Genomic DNA, 25,860 nt, shown 5'->3' with positions numbered 1-25,860 from the left:
TTCACCTTCAACACATTCCACCATTTTGGAAATTCAAGCTATAATTTTTTAAAGTTTAAAAAAATTCCAGTATTTCCCAGAATTCCTGGTTTTCCAAAGCCCTATTTCCACCCTTTTGTCTGGCGACTACTCCTCCCACATTTTTCAACCCACTTTAACCGTTCTACCATCAAAACAATCCTCTTAATCAGGACAAAAAAACGAAGTTGTTTTTTGAACTGGAAAAATTCCCGGTTTTCCCGAAATTCCAGGAATTCCGTAATACCATTTCTCAATTCAACATGTTACTGCTTCAACATTTCTCGACCGATTTGAAAAAATTCCAACACCAACCATTTCAACTCATTCAGACCATTGACGTTTTTTTACCATTTTCAAAAAAAATCCTGTTTTTCCCGAAATTCCCAAATTTTGGGGAAATTCCCATTGAAATGAATGGCACATTCTTCAAAGTTCCACAACTCTCATATTTTTCATGTGATTCAGACTGTTCCAACTTCAAAATATTCAGCCTGTTTGGCAATTTTGTGCTCTACTTCAAAGGCCTACTGAAAGCCACTACTACCGACCACGCAGTCTGATAGTTTATATATCAATGATGAAATCTTAACATTATAACACATGCCAATACGGCCGGGTTAACTTATAAAGTGACATTTTAAATTTCCCGCTAAACTTCCGGTTCTGAGGATGACGTATGCGCGTGACGTAACCCGGGGAACACGGGTATGCCTTCCACATTGAAGCCAATACGAAAAAGCTCTGTTTTCATTTCATAATTCCACAGTATTCTGGACATCTGTGTTCGTGAATCTGTTGCAATCATGTTCATTGCATTATGGAGAAGGAAGCTGAGCAAGCAAAGAAGAAAGTTGTCGGTGCGAAATGGACGTATTTTTCGAACGTAGTCAGCCACAACAGTACACAGCCGGCGCTTCTTTGTTTACATTCCCGGAAGATGCAGTCAAGATGGAAGAACTCGGATAACAGAGACTCTAACCAGGAGGACTTTTGACTTCGATACACAGACGCCTGTAGAGAACTGGGACAACACAGACTCTTACCAGGATTACTTTGATTTGGATGACAAAGACGCAGACGTGCTACTGTGAGTATGCAGCTTTGGCTTCTAAACATTTGATCGCTTGACCGTATGTGTGCAACTTTTTTTTGCGTATGTACGTAACTTTTTTAAAATATATAAGCTTTATGAACCTTGGGTTAGGTGAACGGTCTTTTGGGCTGAGTGATTGTGTGTGTTGATCAGGTGTTTGAATTGTATTGGCGTGTTCTATGGAGCTAGGAGCTAGCAGAGGAGCTAGGAGCTAGCATAACAAACACGCAGGTGTTTTTATGCAGGATTAATTTGTGGCATATTAAATATAAGCCTGGTTGTGTTGTGGCTAATAGAGTATATATATGTCTTGTGTTTATTTACTGTTGTAGTCATTCCCAGCTGAATATCAGGTCACCCCCGGCTCTCACAGCATCTTCCCTATCTGAATAGCTTCAACTCCCCACTAGTCCTTCACTTGCACTTTACTCATCCACAAATCTTTCATCCTCGCTCAAATTAATGGGGAAATTGTCGCTTTCTCGGTCCGAATCTCTCTCACTTCATGCGGCCATCATTGTAAACAATAGGGAACTTTGCGTATATGTTCAACTGACTACGTCACGCTACTTCCGGTAGGGGCAAGCCTTTTTTTTATCAGATACCAAAAGTTGCAATCTTTACCGTCGTTGTTCTATACTAAATCCTTTCAGCAAAAATATGGCAATATCGCGAAATGATCAAGTATGACACATAGAATAGATCTGCTATCCCCGTTTAAATAAAAAAAATTCATTTCAGTAGGCCTTTCAACAATTCATAAAAAATTGTTATTTCGGGGTTTGTGGGGAAACCTGATAGATTCCTCTTTTTCCCCTCAAATAGTGCTCACTTGCCTGTATGTGAATGTCCTCTTCTCATCAGCCGCCATGCACCCAGGAGAAGTAGCGCTCTGTGCTTCGCGACTTGAGAAACTGCACGCCGGCCGAAGCTACGGCGACATCTTGGCTCTCGTCGGCGAGCTCGACAAGTGTGACGTCACCGCGGAGCACCTGGAGGACATCGCCGACGTTCTCTACAAGCTCCTCAAAGGATGCTCCGATGGAGGCGTGAGGAGGGCGGCGAGGGGCCTGCTGTCCAAGTGGAGGAGGCAGCACAGGAAGGACCTGACAGGCGTGACATGTTCAGGTGACCCGGAAGGTGCTGAAGGTGTGGCTGGAGTAGGTTCCCACTTGTGTAACTTTAGTGCCTCCTCGTCCCCGGCTGGCGTAGAAGGCTCCTCTGTAAGGTCCAAATGTGTCCAACTCCTGGTGTCTGCCCTCGGCCCCGAACCAGGAGATCTGGGCAAAACCACGGAGTTGCCAGCAGAGGTGGAGCTGCACATCCACCGCCTCCACGCACCCAACCAGGCCAAGTACAAAGCCTGCGTGCGGAGCAAAGTCGCCAACTTGAGGAACCCTAAAAACGGCCACCTGCGCCACGGCCTCTTGGGCGCCCGCCTGCCTCCCGAGGCTTTCGCCCGCATGTCGGCCGAGGAGATGGCCTGCGACGAGCTGCGGCGGCTGAGGAAGGAGCTCTCGTCCCGCGGCGTGAGCGAACGCCAGCTGCCGCTCGGGCCGGAGGGGACGGAGACGCGCAAGATCCGCTGCGAGCGGTGCGGCGGCTCGAACTGCAGGGTGACGCAGGTGAGCCGGGGGACGCTCTTCCTGCCGGCGTGGGTGCGGCGGGTGGGCCCTGATGATGACGCCATGACCTTTGTTACATGCAGCGAGTGTGGGCAGCAGTGGTACCACAGCAGCTGGGTCTGCCTCTGATGGTCCTCAGCATTTGCTAACGGTTACAGATCCAAATTGACCTTTGTCCCAACTATACACACACACTTTTTTTCTCTTTGGAATAAAACTTTGGGGAGACTATGGCCTGGGAACGCCTCGGGATCCCCCAGGGAGGAGCTGGACGGAAGTCTGGGCTTTTCTGCTTAGGCTGCTGCCCCCGCGACCCAACCTCGGATAAGCGGAAGAAGATAGATGGAACAAAACTTTACTATGTCATAGGGGTGTAACGGTACACAAAAATTTCGGTTTGGTACGTACCTTGGTTTAGAGGTCACAATCAATGTTCCCTCTAATTGTTCATGTGTGTGAGCAAACACAAAAACTCCCTGAGCATTCAGTGGAGCACATGTGAGCAACATCACACGTGGCCATACCAGCAGCACACCTGTCTCAAACCAATCTTTTATAATAACACTCAAATGAGAGGAGTCCTTTTCATGAGATTATTTTGTAGTATTAGTGAGTTGGCCCACTTGTAATGAAAATAAAAGAAATCTTGTTTTTCATAAACTCTGGATTAGTATTGTACAATATGTCTGGGTGGGGGTCCTGCTTTGGAAATCATTTGTACCCCTTTCAGAGATCACATTTAGTTGCCCTTAAACATCCTCATGTTGCACAATGAAATGTAAGCATAGGATGAAGTGTGCATTCCTGTAACTTTCTCTAGTGACAGCATTCTGCGATTAATATAAATAAATTAACATTAATATTAAATGACAGTAAAATAAGCACACGTATAGGGATGATACTCGAAACCGGTTTTCTCGGTTGTTCGATAAGAAAAGAACCGAGTCCTGGGACTCGAATCCATTTTTGAGAACCGGTACCCGTTATCGAGACCATTATAGTAAAGAAAAAGAGTTGGTTCTTTATTCGAATCCCGTCCCGACCAGAAATGCCCTGTGGGACATCACAAGAAATCACGTAGCTCAGTCATTAGGCACAGATACCGAAAGCAGGAAAAACAATGGACCGGAAAAAGCGCTCCAAGGTGTAATAAAGTTCAAAACAAAAGGTATAATCCAATGAATAACTACTGAGAGATTTGAGCAGGGTACAAACACATGACGAACACTTTTACGACCAACCGGAAACATAGCAACCAGGCTAGCAACGCACCTCCTTTACGGCAGCTGTCGCAACGTTCTTACAACACATCTCCCTTTTTTAACTTTTGTTTTTCTTTCCTTGTAAACAAAACAAAATCACACTGTATATGTGTTGTCTGTCTAATTATAAATAATGCAGACGAGGCGTGTTGGCTGAGTTCTTGACGTTTACTTTCACAGCGTGCTCATAACCTCATTCTTACGTGACGACATGCAACACTTTTCGGGGCTACCGCGCATGCTCGTCACTCCCGTTGCATGCTGGGTAGTGTAGTTGTTATATTCCTAGCCTAGCTCATAACATCACATCTTTCCCCCTATAAAGAAATAATGTTAACTCAATAAAGTGTATTTCTTTTTTTAGCTTTAACTTTTCATTTTTTAGCATTGTAACCACATTTGCAAACAACTTTTCTCTTCATAGAATTTTCTTTCAATAAAGAAATAAAGTGCAAGAATGTCAAAGCATCATAACAAACAGTTATGTCAAATAGCAGCAGAAGTGCACTTTTTGGAGAGCTGTATTATTTTCAGTTTTGTGCCCAAGGGACTGATTTTATTTAACACTATATTATTATTTATACACCTATAGTGATCACAGAGACAGGTTGTTTTTGTGTTACTGTATATATTTGTTTTTCTGAAAAATCCCACTTAGTATACTTTGGGTAACAACAGTCAATATTTATTTATTTTATATTTTTTTTAGGGGGGTAACAGTCAAAATTTATTTATTTATTAGATTTAATTTTTTTCTTATATAATAAAAGTGAGCTTTTGTTAAACCAAATATTGTGTGTTTTTTTCCATATACAACAACCTATCTGGACTCGATAAGAGAATCGATAAGGAATCGGTTCGATAAGAGGATTGGATAATAGGCTCGAACTCGATAATTTCTTATCAAACATCATCCATACACACGTATGACTGAGGAGTCATCATGTAACTGTCATAACTCGGTCTATGGCGTGGTTTGCTCTCCCGTGGTGCAAAATAATTGGAACGGACGTGGCGAGCAGGTAAAGACATATTTAATTAATACTATAAACTCAAACAAAAGGTACAAACAAAAGGCGCTCACAGCGGAGGTAAAAAACTTGACTAGACAAAACAAAAGGCGCGCACAATGGCGGAGAACTATGAACATTAAACAAAACAAAAACTTACGTGACAAGAGATGAAACAAGAACTAACGTGACAAAGAACTGTGGACATGGCATGAATGGGTGATGTCGCCAGGACGAACAACAGAAACAGAAAAGCCTATATAGTGACATGAAAAGTGAAAACAGGTGCGTGACTAACTGTGAAAACGTGAGACAGGTGTGTGTGAGTCCAAACGTGGAACAGGTGAAACTAATGGTTGCTATGGTGACAAACAAAACCAGGAAGTGAAACCAGGAACTAAGGAAGTGTCCAAAAAACAAAACAGCACATGGCCAAACAAAAACATGAACACAGACATGACAGAACCCCCCCCTTACGGACAGATCCCAGATGTCCAAAAACAAAAAACAGGATCAAGAGTCATGGGAGGGGGGGAGGGGGACATGGCGGTGGGTCGCCAGACCAGGTGTCCCCGAATCCACCGGGGCAGAGTCAGGTGGCGACGGCGGGTAGACCGCCGCTGAACCTGACGAGGTGGGCGACCTGGGAATGGCCACATTCGTGGCAGACGAGGAGGTCGGCGCACCTGGCGTGGCGGACGCCCATGGAATGGCCACATCCTTGGCCGACGAGGAGGTGGGCGCGTTGTCGTGGCAGGCAGCGAAGCTTGGCGTGGTGCGTCAGGCGGCGAAGCTTGGCGTGGGGGGTCTTTGTCTTGGCGGTCTTGGTCTTGGCAGCGTGGGTCATGGTCTTGGTCTTGGCATGGTTGGTCTTGGTCCTGGACTTGGCATGGTTGGTCTTGGTCTTGGACTTGGCGTGGTTGGTCTTGGCGTGGCGGTGCTTGGACTTGGTCTTGGTCTTGGTCACTTGGCGGGTCTTGGTCTTGGTCACTTGGCGGGTCTTGGTCTTGGTCACTTGGCGGGTCTTGGTCTTGGTCACTTGGCGGGTCTTGGTCCCTTGGCGGTTCTTGGTCTTGGTCCCTTGGCGGTTCTTGGTCTTGGTCCCTTGGCGGGTCTTGGTCTTGGTCACTTGGCGGGTCTTGGTCTTGGTCACTTGGCGGGTCTTGGTCTTGGTCACTTGGCGGGTCTTGGTCTTGGCTTTGGTCTTGGCGTGGGGCAGCCACGGGCGGCACTTGGCGGCGTGGGGCAGCCACGGGCGGCACTTGGCGGCGTGGGGCAGCCACGGGCGGCACTTGGCGGCGTGGGGCAGCCACGGGCGGCACTTGGCGGCGTGGGGCAGCCACGGGCGGCACTTGGCGGCGTGGGGCAGCCACGGGCGGCACTTGGCGGCGTGGGGCAGCCACGGGCGGCACTTGGCGGCGTGGGGCTGCGACGGGCGGCACTTGGCGGCGTGGGGCTGCGACGGGCGGCACTTGGCGGCGTGGAGCAGGTACTGGCGGCGCTTGGCGTGGAGCAGGTACTGGCGGCGCTTGGCGTGGAGCAGGTACTGGCGGCGCTTGGCGTGGAGCAGGTACTGGCGGCGCTTGGCGTGGAGCAGGTACTGGCGGCGCTTGGCGTGGAGCAGGTACTGGCGGCGCTTGGCGTGGAGCAGGTACTGGTGGCGCTTGGCGTGGAGCAGGTACTGGTGGTGCTTGGCGTGGAGCAGGTAGATCTTGGCATGGTCGAAAAACTGGTGGTGGTGGTCGTGCTGGTGGCTGTGGCTTGGCAGGTCGAAAGACAGGTGGTGGGGGTCGTGCTGGAAGCTGTGGCTTGGCGTGACGAAAGACTGGTGGTGGGGGTCGTGCTGGTGGCTGTGGCTTGGCAGGTCGAAAGACAGGTGGTGGTGGTCGTGCTGGAGGCTGTGGCTTGGCGTGACGATGCTGACCCACCCCACCTGAACAATTCCCAGCCCTAGCCCCCCCCTCAAGGAGCGGATCCCAGACGCGCTCCCCGCGGTCTGGAATCGTCTTTTGGGGTGGGCGGAGGGGGTTCAGGAGGAGGGCAGAATCCTCCCCTCTAAATTGTCCAAAAGGTCTTTCGTTCCCCCCCACCTGGGCTTTTGTGGGTGAAAAAAAAATTTCTGACTTGGGCGTGGCATGAGTCCTGGGGGGCGGGGCATGAAAATTGGGTGACTGTGATTGACAGGATCTGATTTCTAAAAACATGTCTTGGTAATATTTAATCATGGATTTAGAGTCTTTGGTTGGATGTGGCTGACAAGAAAAAGAGTTCAGGGGAAAAAAATCCATGACGTCACCCACTGGCAGCGGCGTGACGTCGTCCTGGGGAAGCCGGGCTGGCTGCAGCTCGTTTCCGCCCGGAGGGGGAGGAGCTTGCGGGAACGATGCGTCCTTTCCAATGCTTGTGGAAGCCCTCCCTGACGTCCTTCGTTGGGAGCGGCGCTTCCGGGACTGCGGTGACGCAGCGCCATCCTCGGGCCAAAGGGAGCTGATCGGCACCAGTTTGCCGGTCGGACCCCACATGAGATCCCTGCGCTCCATGGGGGAATGGCGGAGTGTCTCGGCTTCCATGGCGCGCAGGACCTCCCACGTTACCTCGTCAAAATTGTCCCATTTTTTTGCGGGAGAGCTCTCGTGCTGGCGACATCTGTCATAACTCGGTCTTTGGCGTGGTTTGCTCTCCCGTGGTGCAAAATAATTGGAACGGACGTGGCGTGCAGGTAAAGACATATTTAATTAATACTATAAACTCAAACAAAAGGTACAAACAAAAGGCGCTCACAGCGGAGGTAAAAAACTTGACTAGACAAAACAAAAGGCGCGCACAATGGCGGAGAACTATGAACATTAAACAAAACAAAAACTTACGTGACAAGAGATGAAACAAGAACTAACGTGACAAAGAACTGTGGACATGGCATGAATGGGTGATGTCGCCAGGACGAACAACAGAAACAGAAAAGCCTATATAGTGACATGAAAAGTGAAAACAGGTGCGTGACTAACTGTGAAAACGTGAGACAGGTGTGTGTGAGTCCAAACGTGGAACAGGTGAAACTAATGGTTGCTATGGTGACAAACAAAACCAGGAAGTGAAACCAGGAACTAAGGAAGTGTCCAAAAAACAAAACAGCACATGGCCAAACAAAAACATGAACACAGACATGACAGTAACTTTGTGTGGTGTTTGAGTTGTCCGACTTTTTGTGTGGCCCTAAACGCACCAGTGGCTTAGTGGTATGCGTGTTGGTGACAGATGACAAGTTGGTTTTGGCCTGGTTTGTACGGCAGAAAATGACTAGTTTTTCGAGACAGAAGTTTTTTACTCATGTTTTTGGTGTGGTTATGGCCGAATATAAACAGTTTTGCGCAATAAAGTGATCGATATAATTCCTGTCCTCGAAGCATCTTGATGGACGTTACAATAATTGAACGGTGTTCAATTGAACGGTGTTGACGAACACCGTTAGGGCCGCTTGTTGTCACTGTCACTCAGAGTTGCATTGCAAAATTACACAGAATAAATGTGTTTATTTTGTTTAAAATTCAGATGGGATTTGATTTGGTGCGCGGCATATATTTGCTGTGCGCAGAGGACGCTTGAGCAGTGCGCAATTGCGCAGGCGCGACCCTTAGAGGGAACGTTGGTCACAATTCAGTTCATTTTCGGTACAGTAAGAAAACAACAAAATATAAATTTTTGGGTTATTTATTTACCAAATTTGCAAAATCTTCCACCAAAAATATTTTTCTTAGTGGAATATTTGATGTGAAGTAATGGGAACCTTGGATAGGTCAATAATTCATAATAACATTGATTTTGATTCAATATTATGTTTTGAGCAATGACAGTTTGAAAGAAAAAAAAACGGCTTTGTTTTATTAGTCAACATTGCAACTTTTTCTAAATTACATTTCACCTTTAAGCTTTTTTATTTCACTTTTGTTATTTTTTTGTTTATTTTAATAAATGGCCTCCGGGGCACACTTTTGACACCCCTGCTATAGATAATAAAAAATGTAATCTGATAAATCTATGGATAAAAAGCAGAGCCTGGCGACGCAAGCGCGTTTATCATAACTCTCTCTCTCTCTCTCTGTCTCTGCCCCTCTGCACGCACAATTTGTTTTGTTTTTAACCCCTTCTTAACCCTGAACGTACATTGAAAATACACGCAACCCTAACTCAAAATGCCGGACATTTGAGGCATTTAAGAAACTCCGCCCTGACAGCTCCGCAAAAGAGGACATGTCCGGTGAAAAGAGGACGTATGGTCAGTCTATCGTAGCCTGTTAGCTGCTAGCATGCAGTGTGTTGTGCCTCGGTGTGCATTGTTTACACAACGTGAATACGCTACTTAATATGTCCGTGTGGAAACTCGTTCGGTACACCTCCGAACCGAACCGGAACCCCATACCGAAACGGTTCAATACAAATACACGTACCGTTACACCCCTACTATGTCATAATAGTCTTTCAAAGCCAGGTGGCATATGGTCCTTCAGTCGGCGTGGTACACACACATACAGTTTCCCTTAAGGGTGTTTTCTTTTAAAGTGTTGCCTCTTATCAAACGCTTCCTCATCAGTCCTGTGGCTTTACGTTTGCTGCGGTCGCTGCTATTAACACTTGGTCTTGGCTTAGCAACACATGCATCTTTGTACTGCTTTCATTATTCTACACCAGTGTTTTTCAACCTTTTTTGAGCCATGGCACATTTTTTTGCATCAAAAAGGCACACCACCAGCAGAAATCATTAAAAAAAACGAAACTCGGTTGACAGTAAAAAGTCGTCGTCGCAATTGTTGGATATGACTTTAAACCATAACCAAGCATGCATCAATCTAGCTCTTGTCTCAAAGTAGGTGTACTGTCACCACCTGTCACATCACGCCGTGACTTATTTTGGCCTTTTTGCTGTTTTCCTGTGTGTAGTGTTTTAGCTCTTGTCTTGCGCTCCTATTTTGGTGGCTTTTTCTCTTTTTTTGGTATTTTCCTGTTGCAGTTTCATGTCTTCCTTTGAGCGATATTTCCCGCATCTACCTTGTTTCAGCGATCGAGAACATTTCAGTTGTTTTTATCCTTCTTTGTGGGGACATTGTTGATTGTCATGTCATGTTCGGATGTACATTGTGGACGCCGTCTTTGCTCCACAGCAAGTCTTTGCTGTCGTCCAGCATTATGTCTTTGTTTACTTTGTAGCCAGTTCAGTTTTAGTTCCGTTCTGCATAGCCTTCCCTAAGCTTCAATGCCTTTTCTTAGGGGCACTCACCTTTTTGTTTATTTTTGGTTAAAGCATTAGACACCTTTTTACCTGCACCCTGCCTCCCGCTGTTTCCGACATCTACAAAGCAATTAGCTACCGGCTGCCACCTACTGACATAGAAGAGTATTACACGGTTACTCTGCCGAGCTCTAGACAGCACCGACACTCAACAACAACACATCATTTGCAGACTATAATTACTGGTTTGCAAAAAAAACATTTTAACCCATCCATCCATCCATTTTCTACCGCTTGTCCCTTTTTGGCCCCAAGTAGGTGAATTTACATAATCTCCCACGGCACACCAGACTGTATCTCACAGTGGTTGAAAAACACTGATCTACACGATAGTAAATTTAAACATTAATTTATCAGATTTGACTGCGTTGACGCTCGTATTTAAGCCTTCCCGTTTAACTTCTGCAGAACACCTTTTGCAAACTGAGTGACATGTCTTCTTCTGACATGCTGAAGACAGCCCACACTGGTGACTGATGTACCATGGCATCACAAATATGCAATCATACTGTAAACAAACAAGGCGATGATAAGCCTTTATCATTATCGGCTCATTTTAGCAGTTGATTTGTCATAATTGCCGTCATCGGTCGATAATCATCGACCGCCGATAATATCTTGCATCCTTGATTTATTGATGACATCGCTTCAAGGTGATCAAATGGTTCTGGTGTATTCACTTTGAAATGGTTTCATTAAAAGCAGATGGCCTCAGCGCCTATCAAACATTGTCGTCTAAAGAGTGACCATCTGTTTTTTTTTGACCATTTGTTACTTTTCACAGCTCGTGATCTGTCTCGTGTCCTCGCTATTAATAAGATCTGGAAGAAGAAGGGATTTCTCGGCCTTTCGGTCATGGGGAACATCAAGTGCTGCATGGTCGTCATTCACACGCTGATAAAAGGATGCATGCGTGAACTCTGGTTTAGAAGGCTTCAAAACATGCAGGAACAAAGCTACATCACATTTGTAATTTATGTCTGTTATCAAGGGTGTTTAAAGTGCAGCACATGGGGCCAGGGAGTGGGGGGGGGGGGGGGGGGGGGTCATTTGCGCAACACCGCTTCGAAGAATACAATTACGGAACAAAAGCGAGGAAAAAAAGTGCAAAAAGGCATAATGTAAGGAAAAAAAGTTGAAATGTTGATTCTAATAACTGACATCCTTTTTCTTTGAATATACAGTATACTAGGATACTTGGGTTCCGCCTTTCTTTTATAAACTAAACATTTGTAAAATGGTCCTGCATTACATACTATACATTACCTTTTGCACTATATTAATTTATATTATTATTGTCAACTTTGCACTTTTTAAAAAAATTTTTTATGTCATTGCCTGAAATAAATAAATAAATGAAAAAAAAAAATTAATGAAAATGGTCTTCCATATTGTTTGGCTTTTTTTCCCCCTCTGGTATGCGACCCTAAGCTTTAACTACTGTGTCTTATTTTGATTAGACACATGAATACAAAAGCAGAAATAATGTATATTTAATTAACCTGTTGCAGACACTCAAAAATATCAACGCAAAACACATTTTCTAGTGAATAATAACAGTTTTTGCACGTAGTAAACAACATGAAATACATTAAAACAGGGGTGTCAAACATATGGCCCGAAGGGCGGATCAGGCCTGCGAACAGGTTTAATCCGGCCCACGGAATGAGTTTTCCAAGTATAAACACATTTTTGAATGAAAGAAACTGCTGTTCTAAATGTGTCAACTAGATGGCGCAACAGCAATTATGTGTATCTTTGTAGATGATGCTACATATGTACAAAATAAACCACATGATAGTACATCAATCGAGGAAAATGGCAAACTACATAAATAACATCCTGTAATTTGATTTTGATATAATTGTTTTTATATATTGATAGATTGAAAATTAACACCAATGAGTTGACTGATGAACATTATCACATCATTTATTCAGAAAACATAAATAGACAAATAAAGATAAAATAATATTAACCGCGACGTGTAAGTGTAAAAAAAAATAAATCCAACAACAATAAGATTTGTACATTTTCAGAATGTGCTCATTCTATTTTTAAACAAAGAAAACAATCAAGTTGACTTTATTTTTTAGTTATGGTGCCGTGATTTTACCAGGTGCAGGTAAGACTGTGATTTATTCTCATAAATCAGGCAGGGAATGCAGATAAATAAAACAAGCGTGCCGATAGCACGGGAAGCAAAGCTAAGGAAAAGGCTAGCGTGAAAGCTTAGCATGTAAACAGGCATAGGAATCAAAAAGGAAAATGATTGTGATGAAAAACAGGAATAAGTACCGTAATTTCCGGACTATAAGCCGCTACTTTTTCCCCTCGTTCTGGTCCCTGCGGCTTATACAAGGGTGCGGCTTATTTACGGCCTGTTCTTCTCCGACACCGACGAAGAGGATTTCGGTGGTTTTAGTACGCAGGAGGAAGACGATGACACAATGATTAAAGACTGACTTTTCATATACCGGTAGGCTGGTTATTTTGATAACGTACAGGCGAGCACTTTGTATTACTTTGCACCGTTATATTATTTGTACTCTGCACGAATGCTGTTCGCCATGTCAAAGATGTGAAAGTTTGATTGAAAGATTTATTGTTAATAAATGGGACGCTTTGCGTTCCCAAACAGTCATCTCTGTCCCGACAATCCCCTCCGTGGTAGCAGGAACCCCTATATACTACGGTAATTACACATCAAAACCCTGCGGCTTATAGTCGGGTGCGGCTTATATATGGAGCAATCTGTATTTTCCCCTAAATTTAGCTGGTGCGGCTTATAGTCAGGTGCGGCTTATAGTCCGGAAATTACGGTAGCTCTGATTAGTGCCCGGAAGCAGGTGAGTGTCCCGAACACTAATCCGAGGCAGGTGAAACTCATCAGCACCCATGGCAACCAAAACACAAACGCAGGGGTGCCCAAAACAGAACTGAGGGAGTCAAACTAACTGAACAAAACATGACCCGGGCAACGGATCATACCACTAAGTCCAGCAACAATGGCTACCTGGCACCCACAATGCATTGCGAAATCACATTCCCCATTTCGAGATCTATTAGTATTATTGAAAAAGTAAACTGAAAAAGTGATCACTTACTTTTCCAACTTGGAGCCTTGTTAAAAAAAAAGACCGCCCATAAAACGGCGAAGATGGTCTGTAATATATTAGGACCAAAGAACCACCATTACATGTGATGTAGACCACAAGGAAGTGTTTTACATTTAGCAAACAAAATCATAATATGACCCCTTTAAGTAACCAGTAGGGTTGTACGGTATACCCGTATTAGTATAGTGCCGCAATACTAATGAATCATATTCGGTACTATACCGCCTCTGACAAGTACCGGTTTACAAGCAGACGAGCATGTTCGGCGGCACACAATCACAGAGTACTTACAAGCAGACACAGTGTGTAGACAGAAAAAGGAGAAAGGACGCATTTTGGCTTAAAAACTAACGATAAAGGTGAAGTTATAACACTGAAACGCCCACCGGAAGAGGTGCTTTAAGACATGGCTAGCTAGCTAGTCCAGCCCCAGTCGGCAGTGTTTTAGCTACTTCTAAATCACTAATCCTCGCCTCCATGGTGACAAATAAAGTAAGTTTCTTACAAGTATCATCCCTGCAGGACGAGGAATAGCTAAACATGCTTCACTACACACCGTAGCTCACCGGCATCAAAATGTAAAGAGACGCCATTGGTGGATCTACACCTAACATCCACTGTAATGATACCAAGTACAGCAGCGTATCTAGTCGATACTCCTATTATTATGTCGATATTTTTTGGCATCACAAGATCTTCTTTCATTTTTTTTTCATTTATATTATGTTTATGAACTCGGGAAATATGTCCCTGGATCCTGTAACTACTTGGTATCGGATTGATACCCAAATTTGTGGCATCATCCAAAACTAATTTAAAGTATTAAAACAACAGAAGAAGTGATTATTACATTTTAACAGAAGTGTAGATAGAACATGTTAAAATAAAAAGTAAGGAGATATTAACAGTAAATGAACAAGTAGATTAATAATTCATTTTCTACCACTTGTCCTTTATAATGTTGACTGTGGGGAGGCATGGCCGGCAGACCGACAGCGAGGCAGGGCACGCCGGGGCCAACTCCAAGATGGCAGTGGGAGGCACGGCGCGCCGAGATCGACGCCATAATGAACCTCAGGTGCGTGGATCGCCCGGCTGGGCACAATTGTGTAATCCCCCCTCAGTGGGTAAAAGGGCGGCAGCCGAGAACGAGGGGAGAGAAGGAGTTGGAGAGCCAGCAACGGATGCAGCGCGGAAGAGAGCGAGAGGCAGGCGGAGACGACGAGGGCGGCTGAAAAGCAACCGGAAGAGTGAGCAGTGGGAAGAGGAAGGAGCTGAAAAGCGACCCAACCTGCACTGACGTTTTATTGAAATAATAAAACAAAGTCAAAACTGCTCCAGTCATGTCAGTCCTTGGTGGTCCATGGAACCCCGACAGTGAGAGATGACAAAATGACACAATATGTTACTGCATATGTCAGCAGACTAAATGAGGAGTCTTTGTTTGTTTACTTACTAATAAAGGACAAGTTGTCTTGTATGTTCACTATTTTATTTAAGGGCAAACTTGCAATAAGAAACATATGATTGATGTACTCTAAGATTTTTTGTTAAACTAAAGCCAATAATAAACCATTTTTTGTGGTCCCCCTTATTTAGAAAAGTACCGAAAGGTACCGGTACCAAAATAATGGTATCGGGACAACACTAGTAACCAGTCCAACATAGTACTACAATAGGCCCCACAAAAAGTTCTCAAGGATTGGAAATGTTGTGTATTTGGAAAAATAAAGTACAAATGCGACAAAACTGACATTAAACACAGACACGCAGGACTAAATGTTTGGCCACACAAAGGACCTCTTTCTCCACGGCATGAAACAATAAAGAGTGGCAGGCAGCGCACATGATGGGTGGAGGCGTGACACAAACACGCGGCTCATATGAGCGCCCTCAAGCCTGCACACGCATCACCATGCCACATGCTCCCGACACAGACCCATTTTCATCCGGTTCCAGGCTCCTGGTATGTCCTTCTTCCACATCAACGTTGAAGGTAGGCTTCCATTATCGGACATGTCCTATGTCAAAAATGTGCTGACTGTAGCGTTTTATCATTGTCCTGGAATGGGCAATTTGAGAGAAATAGTCCTTTAAATAGTTGTTATGTGTGTCCATTCTTTATCCAAGGACATGCTTTGGATAAACACTTTTGGTATTTTTTTCCGGAGTCTGTTTCTTCTAGTCTGCTCGTTTCATTCTCTCAATCACAACCCTGTAAAACACAGTTCTAACGTAGCAAAACTGTAGAGTTTGATAGATATTTATTAATGATGCTAGATATAAAAGGTCCATATCACAGCTTAGTTATAGGTGTTGACAGCAAATTGGTGAAATATCTAATCATCTAACCTTTTAATACCGAATTAATTTTATTTTAAAAAAATGCATAAGGCCGAAACAAAACTAGTCGCAGGCCACTCTTAAGCTTTATGGTCTTATTCTGGGATTGCTCAATATGAAAAAAAAAACCAGTGTGGTGGAGTTGATGAGTTGAAAAAAAAGTACTTCAACCATCTGAGGACTTTTTTGATTATCTTCAAAGCCAAGCAGGGCAAGTCATTGAAGGGCATAAACATTTATATATATATATATATATATATATATATATATATATATATATATATATATATATATATATATATATATATATATATATATATATATATATATATATATATATTTTAAATTTATTTATTTATTTATTTTAATTGTTATTATTATTTATATATATATATATATATATATATATATATATATATATATATATATATATATATATATATATATATATATATATATATATATATATAAATATATATATATATATATATATATATATATATATATATATTTATTTTTATTTTTTAGTTGTTTTTTTTCTTTATTTGCTCGAATCTCTCATTTAACTTCAACTCTACACAAAAATACCAAACATGTAAAGTTTGTTATTTATTTAATTTTAACTACCGTATTTTTCGGAGTATAAGTTGCACCGGCCGAAAATGCATAATGAAGAAGGAAAAAAACATACACTACCGTTCAAAAGTTTGGGGTCACCCAAACAATTTTGTGGAATAGCCTTCATTTCTAAGAACAAGAATAGACTGTCGAGTTTCAGATGAAAGTTCTCTTTTTCTGGCCATTTTGAGCGTTTAATTGACCCCACAAATGTGATGCTCCAGAAACTCAATCTGCTCAAAGGAAGGTCAGTTTTGTAGCTTCTGTAACGAGCTAAACTGTTTTCAGATGTGTGAACATGATTGCACAAGGGTTTTCTAATCATCAATTAGCCTTCTGAGCCAATGAGCAAACACATTGTACCATTAGAACACTGGAGTGATAGTTGCTGGAAATGGGCCTCTATACACCTACACTACCGTTCAAAAGTTTGGGGTCACATTGAAATGTCCTTATTTTTGAAGGAAAAGCACTGTACTTGTCAATGAAGATAACTTTAAACTAGTCGTAACTTTAAAGAAATACACTCTATACATTGCTAATGTGGTAAATGACTATTCTAGCTGCAAATTTCTGGTTTTTGGTGCAATATCTACATAGGTGTATAGAGGCCCATTTCCAGCAACTATCACTCCAGTGTTCTAATGGTACAATGTGTTTGCTCATTGGCTCAGAAGGCTAATTGATGATTAGAAAACCCTTGTGCAATCATGTTCACACATCTGAAAACAGTTTAGCTCGTTACAGAAGCTACAAAACTAAAATACTAAAAAAGTTAAAATATCCCCGTTTAAATTTTTTAATTTAAACGGGGATAGCAGATCCATTCTATATGTCATACTTGATCATTTCGCGATATTGCCATATTTTTGCTGAAAGGATTTAGTAGAGAACATCAAAGATAAAGTTCGCAACTTTTGGTCGCTGATTAAAAAAAGCCTTGCCTGTACCGGAAGTAGTGTGACGTCACAGGTTGAAAGGCTCCTCACATTTCCCCATTGTTTACACCAGCAGCGAGAGCGATTCGGACCGAGAAAGTGACGATTACCCCATTAATTTGAGCGAGGATGAAAGATTTGTGGATGAGGAACGTGAGAGTGAAGGATTAGAGTGCAGTGCAGGACGTATCTTTTTTCGCTCTGACCGTAACTTAGGTACAAGCTGGCTCATTGGATTCCACACTCTCTCCTTTTTCTATTGTGGATCACGGATTTGTATTTTAAACCACCTCGGATACTATATCCTCTTGCAAATGAGAGTCGAGAACGCGAAATGGACATTCACAGTGACTTTTATCTCCACGACAATACATCGGCGAAGCACTTTAGCTACGGAGCTAATGTGATAGCATCGGGCTTAACTGCAGATAGAAACAAAAGAAATAAACCCCTGACTGGAAGGATAGACAGAAAATCAACAATACTATTAAACCATGGACCTGTAATCACACGGTTAATTCTTTCCAGCCTGGCGAAGCTTAACAATGCTGTTGCTAACAACACCATTGAAGCTAACTTAGCTACGGGACCTCACAGAGCTATGCTAAAAACATTAGCTATCCACCTACGCCAGCCAGCCCTCATCTGCTCATCAACACCCGTGCTCACCTGCGTTCCAGCGATTGACGGAGCGACGAAGGACTTCACCCGATCATCGATGCGGTTGGCGGCTAGCATCGGATAGCGCGTCTGCTATCCAAGTCAAAGTCCTCCTGGTTGTGTTGCTGCAGCCAGCCGCTAATACACCGATCCCACCTACAACTTTCTTCTTTGCAGTCTTCATTGTTCATTAAACAAATTGCAAAAGATTCCCCAACACAGATGTCCAGAATACTGTGGAAAAAGCATGTATAATGGATTAGTAACGCAACAAAAATGATGGCTCCAAACGTCAGCCTATGTCTCTGAGGGTTTATAAATAAAGAAAAATGAAAAAGAAAAACCTCCTTCTCACTGCCTGGGAATGGAACCAGCAACCACAAATTAGAAATCGTAGGTTCTAGCCAATGAGACTCCGCAAGGCTCAGTTTTGAGGCCATTGTTGTTTATTTTGTGTCAACATGTGTGACTTGTCCTGTGTTCTGATAAAGTGCATTTTATTATTAAAAACGCATTAATATATGTTAATTTCTAATCGATTTATTGGAGGAAAAAAACCCAAAACACAGGGATTTTTGTCCCAGGTAGTGAGTTTCAAACATAGCCTTTCTTGTAGCTGGCAATTGTACAAGCCATGACGTCACAATTCATAATGTTTTCTTTGCCTCTCTTGCAGCCATGCGGACATGAAAATGAAAGGTGTGCAGGTGTGATGGTAAGAAACTATTCTGCTGTTGTCCATGTTGATTTTCATCACTTGACTAGTGATGGCTTTCATGCGTGACATCAACACTATAATTGCAGTGCAACCAGTGGGCTGCTTCCTGGGATTATTAGTCTGTTAAATGACTTTGACTAAGTAGGCATGCAATAAGGAAACACCTAGACACCTTTCTAATATGGTGACTCACAGGCCGTGCAGAATTTTGCTGAATCGTATATGAATGAACCTCAAAGCTTGAACACTATTGATTGGTTGACCTATGAATTGTTTGGTATAATATTATACAAACATTCCATATCATTTAATTTGGCCCACCACAACATTTAAAGTGGTCCATCACATCATTTAAAGGTGCTGTTTTCAACTTTCTCCTGATACAATTTTTCAGCCTATGTTACCATTAGTGCTTTAACAGAATCAATCAATCAATCAATCAATCAATCAATCAATGTGTTACGATCGGGTCACATGATGATGCAGGGTTTGTTCTCCCAGGATGCAAAATACTTGATTTTACAGTAAAATAACATAGAACAGGTAGAAAACAGAAAACAAACCGACTGGATAAGGTGCCGAGTGCACCGGAAGCTAAGGCTACAACTTAGCAGAGACTATGATCGATCACGAGCAAAGGCTAGGAGACAAGCAAAAACTTACATAGCAGTCGCGTGACGCAAATAAAGAAGCAAGATGGACTGACTGGAAAAGGCAGGCTTAAATAATGTCAGTGATTGCAAACAGGTGCGCATCCAGAACACAAGCGGCAGGGGAAAATAACAAGTAGGTATGGAAACCAACTCAGAGGTGCACAAACAGGAACTATAGGAGTCCAAAACTAACAGAAAAACCCAAGTGACTCGAAAAACCCAAACAGAACATGATCCGGGCGACAGATCACAACACAATGTTTACTTATATAGCCCTAAATCACGAGTGTCTCAAAGAGCTGCACAAGCCCACATCAGGGCAAGGAAAAACTCAACCCAAAGGGACAAGGAGAAACCTTGGAGAGGACCGCAGATGTGGGGACCCCCCCTTGGGCGACCGGTGCAATGGACGTTCAGTGGATCTAACATAATATGGTAAGAGTCCAGTCCATAGTGGATCTAACATAAGAGTGAGAGTCCCGTCCATAGTGGATCTAACATAATAGTGTGAGAGTCCAGTCCACAGTGGATCTAACATAATATGGTAAGAGTCCAGTCCATAGTGAATCTAACATAATAGTGAGAGTCCAGTCCATAGTGGATCTAACATAAGAGTGAGAGTCCCGTCCATAGTGGATCTAACATAATAGTGTGAGAGTCCAGTCCATAGTGGATCTAACATAATAGTGAGAGTCCAGTCCATAGTGGATCTAACATAATAGTGAGAGTCCAGTCCATAGTGGATCTAACATAATAGTGACAGTCCAGTCCATAGTGGATCTAACATAATAGTGACAGTCCCGTCCATAGTGGATCTAACATAATAGTGAGAGTCCAGTCCATAGTGGATCTAACATAATAGTGACAGTCCTGTCCATAGTGGATCTAACATAATAGTGAGAGTCCAGTCCATAGTGGATCTAACATAATAGTGACAGTCCCGTCCATAGTGGATCTAACATAATAGTGAGAGTCCAGTCCATAGTGGATCTAACATAATAGTGAGAGTCCAGTCCATAGTGGATCTAACATAATAGTGACAGTCCAGTCCATAGTGGATCTAACATAATAGTGACAGTCCCGTCCATAGTGGATCTAACATAATAGTGAGAGTCCAGTCCATAGTGGATCTAACATAATAGTGACAGTCCTGTCCATAGTGGATCTAACATAATAGTGAGAGTCCAGTCCATAGTGGATCTAACATAATAGTGAGAGTCCAGTCCATAGTGGGGCCAGCAGGAGACCATCCCGAGCGGAGACGGGTCAGCAGCGCAGAGATGTCCCCAACCGATGCACAGGCGAGCGGTCCACCCCGGGTCCCGACTCTGGACAGCCAGCACTTCATCCATGGCCACCGTACATGTGCCCCCCCCCCCTCCTAGAAGGAGAGGGGGGCAGAAAAGAAAAGAAACGGCAGATCAACTGGTCTAAAAGGGGGGTCTATTTAAAGGCTAGAGTATACAAATGAGTTTTAAGATGGGACTTCTACTGAGGTAGCATCTCTAACTGTTACCGGGAGGGCATTCCATATTACTGGACCCCGAACAGAAAACGCTCTATAGCCCGCAGACTTTTTTTGGGCTCTGGGAGTCACTAATAAGCCGGAGTTCTATGAACGCAGATTTCTTGCCGGGACATATGGTACAATACAATCGGCAAGATAGGATGGATCTAGACCGTGTAGTATTTTATACGTAAGTAGTAAAACCTTAAAGCAGTGGTTCTTAACCTTGTTGGAGGTACCGAACCCCACCAGTTTTCTATGCGCATTCACCGAACCCTTCTTTAGTGAAAAATAAAATGTTTTTTTTCAAATTCAAGACAAAGTTATATGTTTTTGGTAACACTTTAGTATGGGGAACATATTCTAAATAACAAAGACTTAATTTAGAGTTATTTGGTTAGGGTTAGGGTTAGAGGGTTAGGGTTATAAGGCCATGTCAAATAAGGCATTAATAAGTACTTAATAATGACTAGTTAAAGGCCTACTGAAAGCCACTACTACCGACCACGCAGTCTGATAGTTTATATATCAATGATGAAATCTTGACATTGCAACACATGCCAATACGGCCGGGTTAACTTATAAAGTGCAATTTTAAATTTCCCGGGAAACTTCCGGTTGAAAACGTCTATGTATGATGATGTTTGCGCGTGACGTCAATGGTTGAAACGGAAGTATTCGGACACATTGTATCACAATACAAACAGCTCTGTTTTCATCGCAAAATTCCACAGTATTCTGGACATCTGTGTTGGTGAATCTTTTGCAATTTGATTAATGAACAATGGAGACTGCAAAGAAGAAAGCTGTAGGTGGGATCGGTGTATTAGCAGCTGGCTGCAGCAACACAACCAGGAGGACTTTGACTTGGATAGCAGACGCGCTATCCGACGCTAGCCGCCGACTGCATCGATGATCGGGTGAAGTCCTTCGTGGCGCCGTCGATCGCTGGAACGCAGGTGAGCACGGGTGTTGATGAGCAGATGAGGGCTGGCGTAGGTGGAGCGCTAATGTTTTTATCATAGCTCTAACAAGGTCCCGTAGCTAAGTTAGCTTCAATGGCATCGTTAGCAACAGCATTGCTAGGCTCCGACAGGCGGCACAGCATTAACCGTGTAGTTACAGGTCCAGTGTTTGGTTCGGTGTCTCCTGATAGTAGTATTGTTGATCTTCTGTCTATCCTTCCAGTCAGGGGCTTATTTCTTTTGTTTCTATCTGCATTTAAGCACGATGCTATCACGTTAGCTCCGTAGCTAAAGTGCTTCACCGATGTATTGTCGTGGAGATAAAAGTCACTGTGAATGTCCATTTCGCGTTCTCGACTCTCATTTTCAAGAGGATATAGTATCCGAGGTGGTTTAAAATACAAATCTGTGATAAACAATAGAAAAAGGAGAGAGTGTGGAATCCAATGAGCCCTTGTACCTAAGCTACGGTCAGAGCGAAAAAAGATACGTCCTGCACTGCACTCTAGTCCTTCACTCTCACGTTCCTCATCCACGAATCTTTCATCCTCGCTCAAATTAATGGGGTAATCGTCGCTTTCTCGGTCCGAATCGCTCTCGCTGCTGGTGTAAACAATGGGGAAATGTGAGGAGCCCTTCAACCTGCGACGTCACGCTACTTCCGGTACAGGCAAGGCTTTTTTTTTATCAGCGACCAAAAGTTGCGAACTTTATCGTCGATGTTCTCTACTAAATCCTTTCAGCAAAAATATGGCAATATCGCGAAATGATCAAGTATGACACATAGAATGGATCTGCTATCCCCGTTTAAATAAAAATTTTTTATTTCAGTAGGCCTTTAAGAGCCAATATGTTACTAATTTGCATGTTAATAAGCAACTAATTAATGGTGAATATGTTCCCCATACTAAAGTGTTACCATGTTTTTTTACTGGTGCACAAAATGAAGCATGCATGAACATCACCTTGTTCAAAGAACAAAACCAACACAGTGCATAAACTCACAACAAATTACACACCTGCAAATCAGTCTGACTTCTGCTGTTGCCGTATCCGTAATACGCAGATAGAGAGAAGTTTTTATTTACACGATGAGTCGGGTGTGTTTTGACCTCCACCGAACCCCTAGGGTTCGATCGAACCCAGGTTAAGAACCACTGCCTTAAAGTCACATCTTAAGTGCACAGGAAGCCAGTGCAGGTGAGCCAGTATAGGCCTAATACAGGGGTGTCCAAAGTGTGGCCCGGGGGCCATTTGCGGCCCGCAGCTCATGTTTTACCGGCCCGCGGCACATCATTCTAAAAATACTAAACCTTTTTTTTTTTAAAAACATTAAAATGTGGAATAAAAGAGCAAATAGGTGAAATGCAACGAGAAAAAAAGTTGCATTGTTGACTCTAAAAACACAATTTTTAAAAATAATTTTTCAAAAAATAATGAGTCAAAATCAATGTTGCTATGAATTATTGACTGATTTAAGGACAAAAATGACACAAATACAACAAACAAAAAAAACACGAAAAATATGAAAATTTTAAAAAATACATACAAATTATATGCTAATACTAATTATACTAATTATTATATTGATTGTTATTATAAATATACTATATTAATTACACTATATATTATCTGAAGCTGATATAGAGATTTAAGTATTGAATGTAAAAAAATTAAATAAAAAAAAGGCATGACCATTTTATGAGTGGGGCACTTTTGGATCCCCAAAGATTTTAGTGGAATTAAAAAACACCTCTCTCTGTTAAAATAATAATAATAAATTCAAATCAATTTTGCTATGAATTATTGACCTATTTAGGGATCAAATTACTTCACATCAAATATTCCACTTTGAAAATCTTTTTGGGAAAAATATTGTATATTTTGTATTTTTGCCCCCCAAAATTTGGTGACTTATTTTTAACCTTTTTTAAGACTGAAACCCTTCTTGGTCCCTAGGACCTAACTTGAGTGAGCCCCAAAGGTTAAAAAAAAAGTGTATATTGTATTGGTTTTGAAAATGAAGAAAATATCAAGACGGCCCCCGTGTGCTTTGATTTTTCAGTGTGCGGCCCTCAGTGGAAAAAGTTTGGACACCCCTGGCCTAATATGATCAAACTCAAAGTTGTGCTCTTTTGCCTCCTCAGCGGATGTAAAAAATCTGCAGCCGCACTTCAGCCATGACCTCCAAGACGCCCCTGTTCAAGGTCGTTCTCTTGGGCGACGGCGGCGTGGGAAAATCGTCCCTCATGAACCGCTTCGTCACCGACAAGTTCGACTCCCACCTCTTCCACACCATCGGCGTGGAGTTCCTCAACAAGGAGCTGGACGTGGACGGCCAGAGTGTCAGGCTGCAGATCTGGGACACGGCGGGACAGGAGCGCTTCCGCAGCCTGCGCACGCCGTTCTACCGCGGCTCCGACTGCTGCATGCTCACCTTCAGCGTGGACGACGCGCAGAGTTTCTGCAACGTGGTCAACTGGAAGAAAGAGTTCACCTTCTACGCCGACCTCCAGGAGCCCGACAAGTTCCCCTTCGTGGTGCTGGGCAACAAGGTGGACACGACCGGGCGACAGGTGTCAGGGGAGGACGCGCGGCGGTGGTGCCGCGACAACGGCGGGCTTCTCTACTTCGAGACAAGCGCCAAGGATGCTACCAACGTGGCGTCGGCCTTTGAAGAGGCAGTTCGTCTGGTTCTCAGGCAGGATGAGCGACCTGACCACCTCATCCACACCAACACGGTGGACCTGAAGAAGAGGAGTTACTCCGATTCCAGCTGCTGCTGAACTGCACTTTTGTCCACCGAAAGTTACATAAATCCATTCACAATCATAATGTTGCAACGGGTTGGAGCAGGGGTGTCAAACTCATTTTAGATGGGGGGCCACATGGAGAAAAATCCTACTCCCAAGTGGGCCGGACTGCTAAAATCACGGCACGATAACTTAAAAATAAAGACAACTTCAGATGGTTTTCTTTGTTTAAAATTAGAACAAGCACATTCTGAAAATGTACAAATCATAATGGTCCGTGTACCTTCCGTTCATTCTATTTCCAATTCCGAATTGCTAAATTAGGTCCGTTTTTCGATTTTTACTATACAATGGCAGATTTTAAAACAAACAAAAAGGACTTGATTTTCATTAAAATGTTGCCATAAAATTGGATTTTGTGCTGTTTTCCTTTTATGGATTTTTATTTTTCCAGATAAACACAAAAATCGAAAAAAATTTGCAAAAATGCGTGTTCATCTGTGTGATGACAAATTGAACAGGAAGCAGTATTTTAGCCTTTCGGGTCTGTGTACCTTCATCAGGAGTCCTATTGAGTCCTACATCTAAAAAAAGTGTCATTAAATAGTTGTCCAACTTTTGTTTCAGAACGGAAAATAGAAAAATGGTCAGAAAGGAGTTTCTTAGGACTCCTGCTGATCAAAGATGTTACCGTTATGCTAAAAACGAAAATAAAATTAAAATCCTTCCGCTCATTCTATTTTCAATTCTGAAACGCAAATCAAAAAATAAAATCAGGGCCGTTTTTCGATTTTTATCTTATATGGCAGATTTGAAAACAAACAAAAAGGGGGTGATTTTCATTAAAATATTGCCATAAAATTGGATTTTGTGCTGTTTTCCTTCTATGGATTTTTATTTTTCCAGATAAACACAAAAATCGAAAAAAATGTGCAAAAATGCATGTTCATCTGTGTGATGACAAATTGAACCGGAAGCAGTATTATATCCCTTTCGGGTCCGTGTACCTTCCGTTCATTCTATGTCCAATTCTTAAATGCAAATAAAAAACAAATCCTTCCGTTCCTTCTATTTCCAATTCTGAATTGCTAATCAAAAAGTAAAATCAGGGCCGTTTTTCGATTTTTACTATATATGGCAGATTTAAAACAAACAAAAAAGGGGTTGATTTTCATTAAAATATTGCCATAAAATTGGATTTTGTGCTGTTTTCCTTTTATGGATTTTTATTTTTCCAGATAAACACAAAAATCGGGGGAAAAAATGCAAAAATGTGCACTGCAAAAAGTCA

At 42.7% G+C, this 25,860-nt stretch overlaps 2 protein-coding genes across 6 annotated transcripts in view; both read left to right on the top strand.

Moving 5' to 3' along the window:
- LOC133644432 (transcription elongation factor A N-terminal and central domain-containing protein) overlaps positions 1–4,309 on the top strand; it is a 107,357-nt gene extending 103,048 nt beyond the window's left edge. For 3 of the 5 annotated variants that reach the window (XM_062039026.1, XM_062039182.1, XM_062039258.1), the window contains one exon: positions 1,979–4,309. In XM_062039026.1, the coding sequence (XP_061895010.1) occupies positions 1,984–2,868 (885 nt within the window). In that variant the 5' untranslated portion in view covers positions 1,979–1,983 and the 3' untranslated portion in view covers positions 2,869–4,309. Of the gene's footprint in view, positions 1–1,939 lie in introns of all 5 variants that reach the window. The other 2 variants (XM_062039097.1, XM_062038947.1) reach the window with 1 other exon arrangement.
- A 10,973-nt stretch (positions 4,310–15,282) lies between these two features.
- LOC133644372 (ras-related protein Rab-9A-like) lies at positions 15,283–24,978 on the top strand. Its single transcript, XM_062038831.1, has 3 exons — positions 15,283–15,410; positions 18,650–18,688; positions 23,964–24,978. The coding sequence occupies exon 3, from the start codon at positions 23,997–23,999 to the stop codon at positions 24,600–24,602; it is 606 nt and encodes a 201-aa protein (XP_061894815.1). The 5' UTR covers positions 15,283–15,410; positions 18,650–18,688; positions 23,964–23,996; the 3' UTR covers positions 24,603–24,978.
- The last annotated feature ends 882 nt before the right edge of the window (positions 24,979–25,860 follow it).

This window comes from Entelurus aequoreus, linkage group LG01, assembly GCF_033978785.1.
Source record: "Entelurus aequoreus isolate RoL-2023_Sb linkage group LG01, RoL_Eaeq_v1.1, whole genome shotgun sequence".
Lineage (NCBI taxonomy): Eukaryota > Metazoa > Chordata > Actinopteri > Syngnathiformes > Syngnathidae > Entelurus > Entelurus aequoreus.
The sequence above is the reverse complement of the archived record's forward strand: the minus strand, read 5'-3'. Positions and strand labels throughout refer to the sequence as shown.

What these genes read in the sequence shown, in the direction of transcription:
- LOC133644372 (XM_062038831.1), top strand. Translation starts at nt 23,997, where the DNA reads ATGACCTCCAAGACGCCCCTGTTCAAGGTCGTTCTCTTGGGCGACGGC.